Source organism: Natator depressus, chromosome 26, assembly GCF_965152275.1.
Source record: "Natator depressus isolate rNatDep1 chromosome 26, rNatDep2.hap1, whole genome shotgun sequence".
NCBI lineage: Eukaryota > Metazoa > Chordata > Testudines > Cheloniidae > Natator > Natator depressus.
In genome coordinates, this window is record NC_134259.1 from 10,133,788 (window position 1) to 10,149,108 (window position 15,321).

At 49.5% G+C, this 15,321-nt stretch overlaps 1 protein-coding gene across 1 annotated transcript in view; it reads right to left on the bottom strand.

The window, feature by feature from the left end:
• RASSF2 (Ras association domain family member 2) overlaps nt 1-15,321 on the bottom strand; it is a 47,443-nt gene that overhangs the window by 16,384 nt on the left and 15,738 nt on the right. The window contains exons 3-5 of the mRNA XM_074939944.1: nt 11,968-12,043; nt 10,912-11,063; nt 6,087-6,175 (exon numbers count right to left, since the gene is read on the bottom strand). Coding sequence (XP_074796045.1) covers nt 6,087-6,175; nt 10,912-11,063; nt 11,968-12,043 — 317 coding nt within the window. The remainder of the gene's footprint in view (nt 1-6,086; nt 6,176-10,911; nt 11,064-11,967; nt 12,044-15,321) is intronic.

Consider the following 15,321-nt stretch of genomic DNA (forward strand, 5'->3'; position numbering starts at 1 on the left):
GCCCGCGGGCTGGATCTGGCCCCCTGCTTCATTTAATCTGGCTCACACCAAGTCTCCGTGCCATGGGCCGGAAGCCCCGAATCTCTGCCCCCCCTGCTCCCCACCCCACAGGTCTGGAGCCGGCAGGCTATAAAAAGTCCAAGTCAGCTCCACGCAGCAACCGGCATGTCCCTGTGGCCCCTAGGCGCAGGGGTGATAAGGGAAGCCCCGCGTGCTGCCCCTGCCCCCGTCCCCAGCGCCGGCTCCACAGCTCCCACTGGCCGGGACCTGCGGCCAATGGGAGCTGCAGGGACGGGGCCTGCGGTCGTGGGTAGCGTGCACTGCGCAGAGCCCTCTGCCCAGCGGCAGACATGGCAGCCACTTCTGGGAGCAGCGCGGAGCCAGGGCAGGCAGGGAGCCTGCCTTAGCCCCACTGTACCGCTGTTGGGGAGCTGCCTAAGTTAAGCACTGCCCGGCTAGAGCCCACACCCCAAGCCCCCTGCCCCCAGGTCGGAACCCCCTCCCGCACCCTAACTCCCTCACAGACCACACCCCAACCTCCTGCCCCTCCCACACCTTAACTCCCTCCCAGACCCCCCACCTCCTCCCACACCCCGACCCCGCTCCCACACTCCAAACCCCTTGACCCTGACCCAGAACCCCCTCCTGCACCCCAAACCCTTCACCCCCAGCCCCACCTCAGACCCCATGCCAGAGCTCTCACCCCCTCCTGCACCCCAATCCCCTGCCTGGAGCCCACTCCGGCACCCTGAACCCCCCCATTTCTGGCCCCACCCCAGAGCCTAGGGGAAGCCCCGAGACTCCGCAGCCCCCACCTGCTTCGCAGGGCTGTGCGTGGCCCACGACTGGTTTTTCTCTGTGGGTCAGTGGCCCCGGATAGAAAAAAAAAGATTCCCCACCCCTGGTTTAAAGTGATGCAAAATTCTGCATTGTTTAGCCTGAAACCAGATAGAGCTTGTGCAATATAATCTTAGCTGCTGGTTTATATATTAACCCACGTAGTCTCTCTCATCTATTGATAGAGGCTATTAATTTACAGTTTTGCAGTGTAAATCCATGCCACTGCTTGGCTAAAGCCTCTTCTTTTATGAAGTTAAGCATCTTACTCATCTGGTCATATCTGAGCAATTTTTTAAGATGAGAACAGGAGAAGCAAGCCAATACTTAACATCTCTGAATGAAAACTGGCCCATATCCAGATTATAATGAAATAGCAGTTCATCCATTTTTAATGAACCACTGGAGCTAGGAGTTAAGATTTTTTCTTTTTAAATTCAAAGCACGTCCATGCCAAGAGAATCTCTTGCAAGTTCCGTTTCCCACAGACGGGCAACCGTGACCCAACATTCATGAGGAGCCCTAGATGTACATTATGTAGCAGGTTTACGGGCATATATGACAGCCACAGTAAAGGGTTTTGCAATGACATGCTATGAATAGAAGACACCTTCAGTGCCATGCTATTAATAGAAGACACCTTCAGCAAGTTTGCAGATGACACTAAGCTGGGGCGGGTGGGAGGGAGAGGAGAGAGGTAGATTCACTGGAGGGTAGGGATAGGGTCCAGAGTGACCTAGACAAATTGGAGGATTGGGTCAAAAGAAATCTGATGAGGTTCAACAAGGACAAGTGCAGAGTCTTGCACTGAGGAAGGCAGAATCCCAGGCACCGCTACAGGCCAGGGACCGACTGGCTCAGCGGCAGCACTGCAGAAAAGGACCTGGGGATTACAGAAGCTGGACATGAGTCAGCAGTGTGCTCTTGTTGCCAAGAAGGCTAACGGCATATTGGGCTGCATTAGTAGAAGCATTGCCAGCAGATCGAGGGAAGTGATTATTCCCCTCTCTTTGGCACTGGTGAGGCCACACCCGGAATACTGCGTCCAGTTTTGGTCCCCCCACTACAGAAGGGATGTGGACAAATTGGAGAGAATCCAGCGGAGGGCAACGAAAATGATCAGGGGGCTGGGGCACATGACTTACAAGGAGAAGGAGAGGGAACTGGGGTTATTTAGTCTGCAGAAGAGAAGAGTGAGGGGGGGATTTGACAGCAGCCTTCAACTACCGGAAGGTTCCAAAGAGGATGGAGGATGGATGCTCAGCTGGAGCAATGATTTAATCCCCAATTAAATCATCCCAGCCAGGGCTTAGTCAAGCCTGACCTTAAAAACTTCTAAGGAAGGAGATTCTACCACCTCCCTAGGTAACACATTCCAGTGTTTCACCACCCTCTTGGTGAACAAGTTTCACACAGTCTCCATCCTTAGAGGTTTTTAAGGCCCGGCTTGACAAAGCTCTGGCTGGGATGATGTAGTTGGTGTTGGTCCTGCTTTGAGCAGGGGGTTGGACTAGATGATGACCTCCTGAGGTCTCTTCCAACCCTGATCTTCTATGATTCTAAGGTACTTCAGACAAGTAATAAAAACCAACACTGAGATGGGCGATTGCTACGTTCCAAGTGCCTCGCACATACCATGCAATCAGTCCTCAACGCAGCTGCCAGGGAGGGATGCATCAGGCACTTTGACACGTAGGGAAGCTAAGGGAGACAGGGCGAAAGCCCGACTTTCAGAGATTCCGAGCACCTACAACGTGAAGTGCTAATGGGAGCAACAGGTGCTCAGCACCTCAGAAAAGCGACTTGGCCACGGAGCGAGTGGGTAGCTGAGTGAGGATCGTGTGGCTCCCAACGCCCAAATGCCAGATGCCACTGCTGTAGCAGCAGAAAAGCATCCAGGTGCCTTAAGGGGCAGGGTGGGAAAACAAAATGAAACACAGAAAAGGCACGTCTGCAAGAAGCTGCGAAATAAACCACATCGGGTTGCAACTGCCCTTTCAGGCCCAACCCAGATTATAATTCCATCTCTCTACCCCACCAGCCAGTCCCTGAGAAAGAACATAATGGAACGAAGCTACATTAACAAGGGAGCAGTTGCAGAAAGGATGTGGACTTCCTGTTTTTACAGACCCACATGCAGCTTCCTCTCATATTGTCAGATTACCCCGGTAAAGGAGGAGTTAGAATGAGTCCCAAGACAGGCACGCTCCTTAAACACATGGAGAGCTACTTACCCACGATGGAGAAGATGACCAAACTGTGCTTTAGTCTTTTAGAGAATTAACATTTAGACAGCACTTTCCCTCCCAATCGATCCCAAAGCACATTGCCGTGGCTATACATGAACTGCTTCATCTACTGCTGAAAAGCAGCCATCTCAGAGAGCAACGTGGTGGGTCTTTCACAGTGTCCTGGGACACTGCACAGCAGCCAAGGAAGGGCAGCCGATCAGCCAGCCAGAACTGCAGGGAGATCCAGACAGGCAAACTGTAATTACAGATTGCCTTGTCCTCAGGACTTCGCCATCCACACGCTTGGAAGATGGGCCATGGGGCTCTTCACTGACCCCAGATTATCTGGTTTTCTGTTTCTCTGTCTCAAGAGGGCAGCTTTGGCAGCACCTCACCTGTTCACGCCATTCTGGGGCATCCATTCAGCACCAAGACACTAAAAGGAGTTTGGTCCCAGGAATAGGATCCGGAGAAAGGAGACCTGGACTCTATTCCCGACTCTGCCACTGAGACACCGTGGCCAGTCAGATCCTCTCCCTGTGTCTCTATTCAGAGCAGGGACTAGTTCCCCATCCCCACTGGAATATAAATAACCACCTAGTGAAGAACAACCCCATTCCCCACAGCATGTGGGCAGTCTCCCATCCAAGCAGCGACCCAACCTAACCCTGCTTAGCATGGAAGACCAGGCAGGATCAGAGCCCAAGGCAACAGGATGGCACACCACCAGCATGGTAAGAGTTACTATGCTAAAGCATGCCCGGAGCAGAGACAGCCCTCCCTTTGCTGAGCGGAGACAGCCCTCCCTCCCACAGGAAAGGCCCTTCAGACTCAACTCTGTGTGCACACACAGATGAAGGGGGCGGGGGGGAGAAGCCTTCTTAGAAATGTTTACTTCTCCATGGTAACGCTACTAAACAATGGCTCCTATTCTTCCTCTTGAAAGCCGGGAGCAACCCATGCACCAGGGGAGCACGGGGGCTGCCAAAGGAAAAGGAAGCATGGAGACAAGTGGAGATTGTTACTCAACAACCCTTGCTTTCCTTTGGGGTTTCACTCTGGGATTTCGGAGTAGCTTCTAGGACACCTGCACAGCTTCTGGGCAAACGGCAAAGGCCACGCCGGTCCCACACTAACGTGCTCCCCAAGATTTCTACGGCGGATATTTTGGGTTAGGCTTAAAGAACTCAACAGGTTAACATAGCAACAACCCCCTTCCTGGGGAATCTGAATGCGATAGGGCCAGAGAGGAAGATACAGGAATAGGCAAATTGTTCAGAACTGAACACAGGAGCTAAGAACTTGCCTACACGGGACAGGTACACCGGTGTAAGATAAGGCGTGAATTTAAAGCACCGCAGTTACACCAATGTAACCCCACGTGCATGCTCATATTCTGATGTAAGAGGTTTTGTTCAATTTGTCCCTTTGGAGGCAGTTTAATCTAAACTGAAAAAAAAAAAAAAAAACATTCGATCCAGAACAAGAAGTGTCCACGCAGGGGCGTTATATTGGCACAGTTTTGTGGTTTAAACTAGAAAATTTTCAGTGTGGATGAAACCTAGCTCCTGTCAGCTCTCAATGGTACTTAAACAACTTGGGAGCATCGATGCTTTTAAAAAAAACTTCGCCCAAGACAAGAGAGGGCGTGGGGCAATGGGGGTGCCTGTGTGGGAAGAAAAGCGGAAATCAGACCCAACGGCTTCAGCGGAAGTCATTCTCCAGCTGATTTGCGGTACGATCAATGGCTGTATTATTGTATTTTTGTGTTGCATCCAGGTCTCGGTCCTGGGGGAACCTCTGAGTGCTTTCATAAATACAGACTGGTCAAATTTTTGTCTGAACAAAACCTCTGCCCAACCACACCTCCCCCACACCAAAATAATGGCTCTTTCTTCAGAAGAGGAAACAAAGACTCATGAGAACTGTCGATATGATACAAAAGAATTTAAGTGCTTGTCTACAGGGAGGTGCAAGGCAGATGACGGGGGCGTGAACTGTAGAACATGCCAACGTGTGGCACTTTAACTGCCCCGTGCAGACTCCGCTGGCATGAACTGAAAAGTACCTAGTTCTCGTTCGTGCCGTTCGGTTTCAAATGGAACGAAATCATTGTGAACTAGGTACCTTTCAGTTGCCATCAGTAGGGTCTACAGGAGGTGCGATAGAGCACAATTCGCACCCCCGTATTCTGCATTGCGTTGCCATGTAGACAAGCCCTAAGTAAAACCCCGAGCTGTCAGAGGGGGAAGAATTGCCCAATACATTTGTTTCAAACTCTGCAAAACTTGGAATTTTGGAAAGATTTTCGTTTTTTAACCAACTCTACGGATCTGATCCGGAGCCCGGTGAAGACTTCAAACTGATCTCAGTAGGCTTCAGATCAAGCCTTAAACAATCTCTAATCAGCACTCTGCTTGTATAACAATGGCTACGGTACAAAACCCTCAGTAAATTAGCAAGGTCTACATGTTACATATTAAAAAAAAAAGTCCATCCCGCGACACTAAACGACGTTAAAAAACATTAAGGTTGCAAAGTGAAGCACTCAAAAGTTAGGCTACGCCACAATTAATGCTGCCCATGCCTAAGCATGTTACAGTCCTCACTTACATGAGCATTTTAATGTTAAAAAAACAAAACTCGCGGAACCCCGGACTCATTCAAGGCACAGGATGGACAGTGCTCACTGAACAAGCAGCTACTGATTGTTTCTCCATATCCTTCTTATTCAATGTGTGGCCCTTGGTCTTAATTACTGTACATCATTTTAACATGGTGGAAACTCTTGGGCGACCATAACTAAAGGCATCGCTGTTTATAATATAGATAGATAAACCATTTCATGCAAGACAAGTGCAAGATTAAATTCTGGCAGAGTGATTCCACGGAATCAAAGAGAATTGGAATAAAAGAAAGCAAAAGTTTTAGGCCTGGGGCATCACCCCTTTGGTTTATACTGGGACAGCCTACTGAAAGAGAACAGATCAGTTAGCAAACCCACCATCCTGGTCTCACCTGTTCCACTCTCTGAGTCATCAGCATCCGTGGAGGTGTCAACATCTGTAACCTGAATATCGGGTATGGTACTTGGCTTCACTGCAGACCTAATAAAGAGAGAGACATACTGTCACAATACAGGCTCAAAGTCACCAGCCAAGACAGCGAGCTCACTTTCTCTCACATAATGGAGCATCAGATGTGGGTGCCTCATCGAATGGACTTTTTTTTTTTTTTTTTCTTTCCTCTCAACACCACCACACAACCAAGTAAGGTTCGTATCTCAGTACGTAACCAGGCCAGATAACCCTACACAAATACAAGTGAGGTGGAAATTCACCCTCTGTGCAAAAGGGCCAGCCCCCTTTTGCTGACCCTCCACACAGGGGTGAATTTCATCCCTGGATACTTTCTGGTTTCTTACCAGACTGAGGTACACACACGGGAAGCCAAGAAGGCTGGGACTGAAATTTTGGCTCAGAGGCAAGCGCGAGCTCCCTATTTGACAAGGCAAAAGCTTGCTAGGTTTCAATTGAACTCCCATTAGTCTGTACAGTAATTCAAAGACAGTGTCCGCTGTTGGACGTAGCGGAGAACTTCTGCCACCCTAGTTTTCAATACACTATTTACTTGTCCACACTACAGCAGGGAGAGATTTTTGGCTTTTAGTCCCACAAGGTCTAATACCTGGGGGAACACTGAAGTGACTCTCAGATTTAACTTAGCTAAGACACTGCAGGTGACGTACACCCCTCTGCAGCGGCGTGCACTGCCACCGCATGACTGCAGTCCTCTTAATAGCTTGCCCTTGCACCAAGTCACATTGTGCTCTCTGTAGCTATGCAGAGGTAGTGGGTCCAGTAGATTGCATTCAGGGCTAGAAGTCAGGAAACCTGGGTTCTATTCCTGGCTCTAACCTGCTGGATGACATGGGACAGCTTGCTTCTCTCTGTTCCCCTGCCCATCGCTTGTGCATTAAAATTGTCAGCTCTTTGGGGCAAGGACTGTCTTACCGTGAGACCATACAGTACCCAGAGTAGACTGGTTGGGTTTTAGATGCTATGACAAAAGACACAACAGTGTGTCCAAGTGCCATGGAATTCAGTGCCTACACAATGATTTTAAGTTTTGTTTTTCAATGCACCCCACCCCATATCTTAACACACAGCTCAATGGAATGCATTAGTCATGGTAAGACAGTCAATCAAAAGCCTATCGTTTGACAAGTCCAGTTCATTAGCTGTATGTTATATCGGCAAATCAGTAAGGATTTTATGCAGTTGGAAATATCAGGTGGCTTTCTAAAGGAGATTGCCCACATTTCTGGAGATTTAAGGTAAGTGTAATGATGCCTTTTGATAACACACATTGTTTTTTGCTTTGCTGTTGCGCAGGATTAATGCCCTATAACTGGGTCCCCATCTCAGCTCTTAATATCAAACTACTCAGCCAGTTGAAATGTTCTGGATTTAGATTTTTCAGCGATAGTTTTGATGAAAACTAATTTTTATAGGGAAAAAAATTGATGACGTTTTCCCCCCAAATTCCCCTATTCCCCCACCAGCCAACTTTACGTAAGGTGGATGTTTTGAACGGTCAGCTTTTGTTGGGTTTCACTGCTGAAGAGAGGATCTCATAACAAATACAGGGTTATATCAAATGTTTCAAAATATAGGATGATTTTCCCGCCGAGATAGATCCCCTGTAATATGTTTGTACGACACCCGCAGTGGTTCCCCCACCCCCGCACCCCCCCACACACACCCCCCGGTCATAAAAAACAACGGGGTCGTACTAGAATGATGTGAAGAAAGTACCATGAAGTAAGACAGGCAGCAACACAAGGATTCCAAGGGTCACGTGATGCAAGACAAGACGTAAGGAGGTTTCACTCAACAACGAAATGATGGAAAAATCAAGAGGACAGAAAGGGAGGAGAGGGAGACAGGATCGATGAGATTTATGGTTCCAGACAGCGAATTGGGACTTCTCCCAGCTCTGCCACAGCCTGACAGCGTAACTGCCACGTGCCTCAGTTTACCTAGCAGTGATAATACTGGCTTACTTCACAGTAGGAGACTAAATTCATTCATTTGCAAGAGGCTCATTAGCACTCATTTCCTTTCTGGGATATTCTAAACCACCTAGGTGGAGGGAAAGTTAAATTTCCCATCCCAATCTCTCCCGGTCACATTTATAGATACTTTCATAGAGTTTAAGGCCAGAAGGGACTATCAGATAATCTCGTCTCATCTCCTGTATATCACAGCTCCCAAAATTTCACCCAGCTACCCCTCTGCTGAGCCCCAGAGTGGGTGTTTTGCTAAAGCGTATCTTCCAGAACAGCACTGAGTCTTGAGTTAAAGACAAAGACAGGGAATCCACCACTTCTCTGGGTAGTTTGTTCCAATGATTAATCACCCTCACTGTTTAAAAATAAATAAATAAAAATTTTAAATGGTGCCTTATTCCCAGTTTGAATGGGTCTGGCTTTCGCTTTCAACCATTCTTGTTCCGCCTTTCTCCACTAAATGAAAGAGCCCTTTAATACGAGCTATTTTCTCCCGGTGAAGACGCTTTATACACCGCATCAAGTCACTGCTCAGTCTGGTAAGCTACACAGACTGAGCTCTTAAAGTCTCTCACTGCGAGGCATCTTCTCCAGCCCTCAAATCACTGTCGTGGCTCTTCTCTGCACCCTCGCTAATTGTTTCAATGTCCTTTGCAGAAAAGGATGCAGTATTCCAGTGCCTCCTCAATGACGTATATTGTCCACATGACCCCTAACTCTCCCTCAGTGTTGCTGCTTTCCAGGATATAGTCCACCATTCTGTAGGTCTGGCCTGGGTTCCTTGGTGTATAATTTTGCATTTGGCTATGTTCAAGGAAGCTCTGTTATTAAAGGCCCCCATCCTGCAAGGAGCTTCATGGGGGGTCTCTGTCATAGCAGAACTGGCTCTTTGTCGCCTTGTCTTCACTGGACTTTTGTACCTTAGGCGAAGGAGGATTAGCCTAGGGTAAAAGTCCAAATATTTGCTACAAACATAACCATGGAAAAATGTCCAAAACTAATCTTTAGAAATATGTCGTCAAGTGCCAATTAACCTGAGATAATCAGCTAACGCAAGGTGCAAAAGACAAGGCCCCATCTTCACTAGGGAAAAAACGGTTAAATCGTCACATATGATTTAAACAAAACAAAACGTGAACAAGGCAGTTGAGGTTTTAACTTGCGTTAGCCCTTCAAGGTAAACATGAGCAACTGTTGCCCAGGGAGCCTTCTTTTTCCCCCCCTTATTGACTTTTTTGTTTACTCTGGAAGGTGTAATTTTGGCCAGAGAGCTGAACTATCCAATCTGCAGGGAAACTGAGCCAACAGCCAGATTGGATGGTGGGAACATAAGCCACACCCTAGCTGGGCCAGAGAGAAGAAAGCTGTATTCAAGTTACATACTCTGCATAGAGAAGTTGCAAGAGCCAAGCTAGGAAAATAATTTGACTGGCAAATCAAGAAGTTAGAATATCTCCTGCGGGATATGTCAAAATACCGAGTCAGTGACCTACACGGACTCTAAATAAAACCAGGGGGAAGTTCACTCCACAGCAAACCTAAGGAAGCTTAGCTTCTGTTCTAGATTGGGTTGCTTTCCACTGCCTTCCAGATAAGGCGCACACAAAAAGCAGCGCTGCAAGCTAGGAATTCACAAGGCTGTCTCTCGCGTTTGTTTGCCAGCTGGCAACGAAGAATTAATCCCGCCAACTAGCAACCGTACAGGAGATTTTTCCCATCCACAGATCTCCAGTGACTTTACAAGAGGTTCCTGGTTCAGAGATGGGAAATTGAAGCACGCAGGAGCCGTGTGATGTTGAACAGGCCGCCTAAGTCACTGGTACAGCTGGGAAAGAAAGCGCCAGGTGTCTCCGTTTCCACAATCCAGCCGGTTCTCTAAAATAAGCAGGCGACACTGGCAGAGCCCTCAGCCCAGTAGCAGGACCCGCCCATCACAGGAGGAAGGACTTCGTGGCTACAGGCAGTTGCTTTATTAGGCGAGGCAGAAGAAAGCCTTCTCTCGGGCAAGATGGCAGGAGATGTGCAAAGCTCACCGTAGACGCACAGAGGGCATCTTTGAGCGGCAGCAGCTGCCGACACCAGTAGCGCTGGTCTATTCAGCCATGAGCCAACGGGCCAGATTTTCCTCAGCAGGGCTACGGAAGCTCCCCAATCTCCCTCCCCCTCCCCCCACCCCCGTAGCGCTGGGCAACTCAGATGGGAAGAACTCAGCACACAGTTGTAATCTGAAGGCGACCAGCAGGGAGGCAGTGTGGCCTAGTGGAGAGGGCACCAGAATAGGACTCGGGCAACCTGGGGTCTGTTCCCGGCTCTGCCACTGACCCGTTGTGTGACCTTGAGTCAGTCACTTCATCTCCCCGTGCCGCAGTTTCCCCTCCCACCCTTCATCTGTCTTGTCTATTTAGCATGTAAGCTCTTCAGGGCAGGGAGTATCTTCCTACACGTTTGTACAGCACCTAGCATAACGGGGCTATGCTCTTGGTTGTGGCCTCTAGGCGCTACTGCAATAATGCAGGCAGCACTCAATTCTCCACGTCAGGCATTTCACCACCCTCCCACAGTGACTGCAGACTGCATTGGCAATAAGCCCTAATTCGACCTCAGTAGAGAGGAGAAGCCCATCGGCCGGTTTCTGGAGCTGCACGTCGGGTCCCAGTGTTGGATGTGTGCGGTCTAGCAGACCCCCACGGATGCCTCTACCAAGGCAATGAATCCATGCCCGGGAGTTCTTACAACAGCCTCCTCCCTAGGCAGAGCGGACCATCTACTGACCCCTGCGCGCCCAGGTTGCAGCCAGAGTGCCAAGAGGAGGAGGAAGGAGGAGGCCGGATCCGCTGGTTGTCATCCTGCATCTGCAGCCGGATTGGCCTGCGCAAGCCCCAAGAGATGTTCAGCAAACCCTCGACGATGAACTCGCCTTCCTCCTGGGCAGCAAACACAAAGACACACGCCAACATCTCAGAGCGCTGCCTTGGCCAGAGCCCTCTCCTCCTCGGCAAGGCAGATCTAAACACACAGCCCTGCCATCCCGTCCCGTCCCTCCCCCCAGGCTCTCCAAACTCTTGATCATCACTAACAAAGCCCCACAATGTGAGGGACAGGCCATATCATCTCCACGGTAGGGACAGGGAAATGGAAAGCCTAGTGGTGATGGATTTACTCACTATGTGACATCATGCCATCGGGCAGTGTTGGAAACGGAACCCAGGAGTCCTGATTCCAGGCCTGGTCTACACGTAAGTTTTAGTCGTAATCCCCCGTTCTAACCCTAGACTATGCTCCCCGCCCAGAGTTGGGAAAAGAATCCAGGAGTCCTGACTCCCAGCCTTCCGCTTTAACTAAAAGTCCACCTTCTCTCAGGAGCAATGCACTCGATACCCCAAAAAGCATCCCACAGCACGCAACGAGAGACAGGCTTAAATCATGCAACGTTTCAGGATAATTATATTACTAATAAAAAGCTGAGCTAGAGGATTGTGGTGTTCCCATTCCAGCCTTAATCTTTGAATCCCGGGAAGAGACCAGAGCCCACTCCTATTTAAATGAGTGCCAAAATTCCCGTGGATTCCAAAAGGCGATCATGTGGGACGGGGAGAGCCCATTGGATCGCTGTCTCCCTCAGTAAAGTAGCTACAATATAGGAACTCAAGACCTCACAGCTGGAGAGCTCCTCCTTGCAATAATAACCAGCCAGAAGCTTGCTTTGCCAGCAGTCACTTTTTGACCTCCAAGGTGGGCATTGACCCAGACGGTCTTGTTTTTTCACACAGCCTCCTCCATCTAAGTCACAAGACCAACCTGCTCGATACTTAATCATTGATTTCTCACCTCTCTGTGGCGGAGCTGCAAATTCTGACCTTCATAATACAAGTTGTAGGTCTTCAAGTGCAACAGCAGTTCGTTTCTGGAAGATGAAGACAACATTAATGCAGGCAAGGAATCGCACTGAGACAAGGAAAGAACCAAAGCCTGACAAACTCAGGTTCTTGTGGTGCACCCGGCCCGGAGTATCAGAGCGCCTGAAATGGTAACCTGAAGGGGCTGACCTGACGCAGGTTTGATGGAGTCAGGAATGACTTTCCAGAGCCAGGGCTGCATTAAGGCAAACGAGCCGTAGGCACAATGCCTCATGACCCCGCAGCCCTGAATCTACATGGGATGGCAGGAGCAGGCTCCCCATGACAGAGCCATCTGATGCCCTGCTGAGGGACTTGCTACTGCTTCTCTTTGGCCACCCCACTTCTCCAGCCCTGGGATCTGCCCAGGAGACTGTCTGCAGGCTCCGGCAGGAGTCGCAAGTGTAGCCACTGCAGCATCGTTCTTTCAAGCTTTTCTTTACAACAGCGAGGGATGGAAAAACATTTTCTCTTAGATATGAAAGCGGAGATTCTCATGGGATCTCCTGACTGCGGGAGACGAGGCCCGGGGTGTGGGTCCGTAGCACTGATGGCTTAATCCAGCCACATCCAGAGCTTGCATTCAATGACTGAGGGCTACGAGACCAGACCTTGGTCGTTCCCTGCCTTGGCATCACTTCCACTCGCACTGCATGGAAAAGGGGCGCGTTGGGGAAAAGCACAAGCATGCCGAGGTGGAAACAGAGACCCTCTTCCCAACCTTTGTGACGTGGCACGCAACAGCTGCCATCTGGAGAGGGGAACTCACTGCTCCCAAGGGTTGCATGAAGCCTCTGTGTAGCTCTGACTACTCCAGATATAGGCCTGTCAGCAAGGACAGGCCGACATACACAGGAACCTTCTCCTTACCCCTGTACACATACACCTCCTTTCCTTCTCCACTCCCTGACTTCAGCCTGCCTTGATGGACCTTAACAGAGCACTGTTCTTGTTACCAGTGAGTGCCAGGGGGTCCATACTTTCCAGTAGGGATTCTTCCCGGGCAGTTCCTGAGCAGTAAGTTACCAGGTCCAGATTCCATTTATTATAGGCATTATTGCAGCACCTAGATTCTCTCTCATTCACCCACCCCACAGAGAGTCAGAGACCGTCCCTGCTCTAAATAGACGTGACTGGTGCCGGGAGTATTATCCACACACGAGACAAAGTGCAGCCCTGAGCAATTAACTGATTTGACCAAGACAGTCTTCAATAAAGCCAAGAACTTCCGAATCCTGGTCGAGGGGGGAGGGAGCTCAGTGGTTTGAGCATTGGCCTGCTAAACCCAGGGTTGTGAGTTCAATCCTTGAGGGGGCCATTTAGGGATCTGGGGCAAAAATTGGGGATTGGTCCTGCTTTGAGCAGGAGGTTGGACTAGATGACCTCCTGAGGTCCCTTCCAACCCTGATATCCTATGATCTTAACCACAGAACCATCCTTCCTCCCTGGAACACGTAGGTGTCTCTGCATGTGTGTTGGGTCCAAGTGTGTCTCTCCCTTGTGGTAGCTTATGGGCCCTTTGAAAGCCAGATGCTTGGAGGAATCCCTGGAATTACTACCATGAGTGCTCTCTACACTCTCCGTAATAAGGCCCAACCCCTTTACCAAGTGCAGGATCCACCCCTTAAATTAGCAGGAGTAACCAATTAGAGAAGCAAGTGGAAATTGGGGGTGGGGAATATTCCTCAATATTCGAAGGCACTTAGCTAGATAAGTTAGGGGACCAAGTCCCCTATGCAGAGGGTCTCCAGCAGCTAAATCAGGGCGCTGAAAGTCAGGGCACCTTGTTTCAGTTCTCAGACTGCTAGGAGAGCTTTCGACAAGTAGTTCACTGTGCCACTCTGTGCCACCAGCTGCACATCTGGAAATGCGGAGAAACCGATACCCAGAGAACCGGAACCACTTCCTAGAGGTCCAGTGATCACCTCCCACTTTGTTTCCATTAGCCCGTCACAGACAATCTGCAGGGCACATCAACATATTGGCCCTAGAGATGGGCAATGATTTTGTCCCACTCTAAGCACACGCCCCAAATATAGGGGCCATCAATGTATGTTTATTGCATCTTCCGGTCCACAATTGCTGCGTCCTGCCGGCCAACGCTGCCCTGAAGGAATACTTCGCAAGAGGCCTTTCTTCCAATGATCAGAAAACCAACTGCAACAAAAAACTCAGACAGACCGACCTTGATGAAGCAGACTTCAAGGCTGCAAGACAAGCAGCTTAGGGAACACACAGTCACTTGACTTTGTACTTCGTTATTGTCAAAATAATAAAACAGCCTCCATCACAACACATTTCCGACGTCTACTCACTGCACTAGGCCCCCACCTTAGAGTTTAAATAGCACCACGGTTGTAGAGACTGAATGGGAGGGAAAAGAGAGACCCAGCATAGGTACACAGCTCCAGATCCTCAAAAGGTGTTTAGCCACGTAAGTCCCATTGATTGCAATGGAGGTTAGGAACATAAATATGTTTAAGAATCAGGGCCCAAGGGCCTTATTCTCCAGCAGAGCTTTGGCTGCTCTGTACGACTCTGGCAATGCAAAGCAGTCATTAGCCCAGTGTAACAGTGACTGGGTTTCAGGCTGCTTTGCACGACTCTGACAATGCAAAGCAGCCAAAATGCATTCGTCAGTCTGGCCCGGAGTGCAGCAGGTACAGTATTTTCCTGACCTCTAGAGGCCTGGGAATAACATTGTTCCCATGCAATGGTCGCTAAATGTCTGATCCATCCAACCAGGCATCTCACGAATCACCAGTCACTGGACTATTAGGTGTCACCCAGATACCATAGGAAGGACACCTAGCATTTGCACAGCACTTCAGATTCTGAGGGGTCAAACTCTGCAAAGGCGGGGGAATTAGAATCATAGACTCACAGAAGATTAGGGCTGGAAGAGACCTCAGGAGGTCATCTCGTCCAACCCTCTGCTCAAAGCAGGACCAACCCCAACTAAATCATCCCAGCCAAGGCTTTGTCAAGCTGGGCCTTAAAAACCTCTAAGGATGGAGATTCCACCACCTCCCTAGGTGACCCATTCCAGTGCTTCACTACCCCCAATCTGTCACTAGGTTGCCTCCTGTATTCAGTAAGGGTCCCACACTTTCCCTGACCACCTTCTTGTGGCTAACATACCTGTAGAAACCTCTCTTGTTACCCTTCACATCCCTTGCTAGCTGCAACTCCAATTGTGCTTTGGCCTTCCTGATTACACCCCTGCATGCTCGAGCAATATTTTTATAAATATACAAAATCATCACCATTCCTATTTTACAGATGG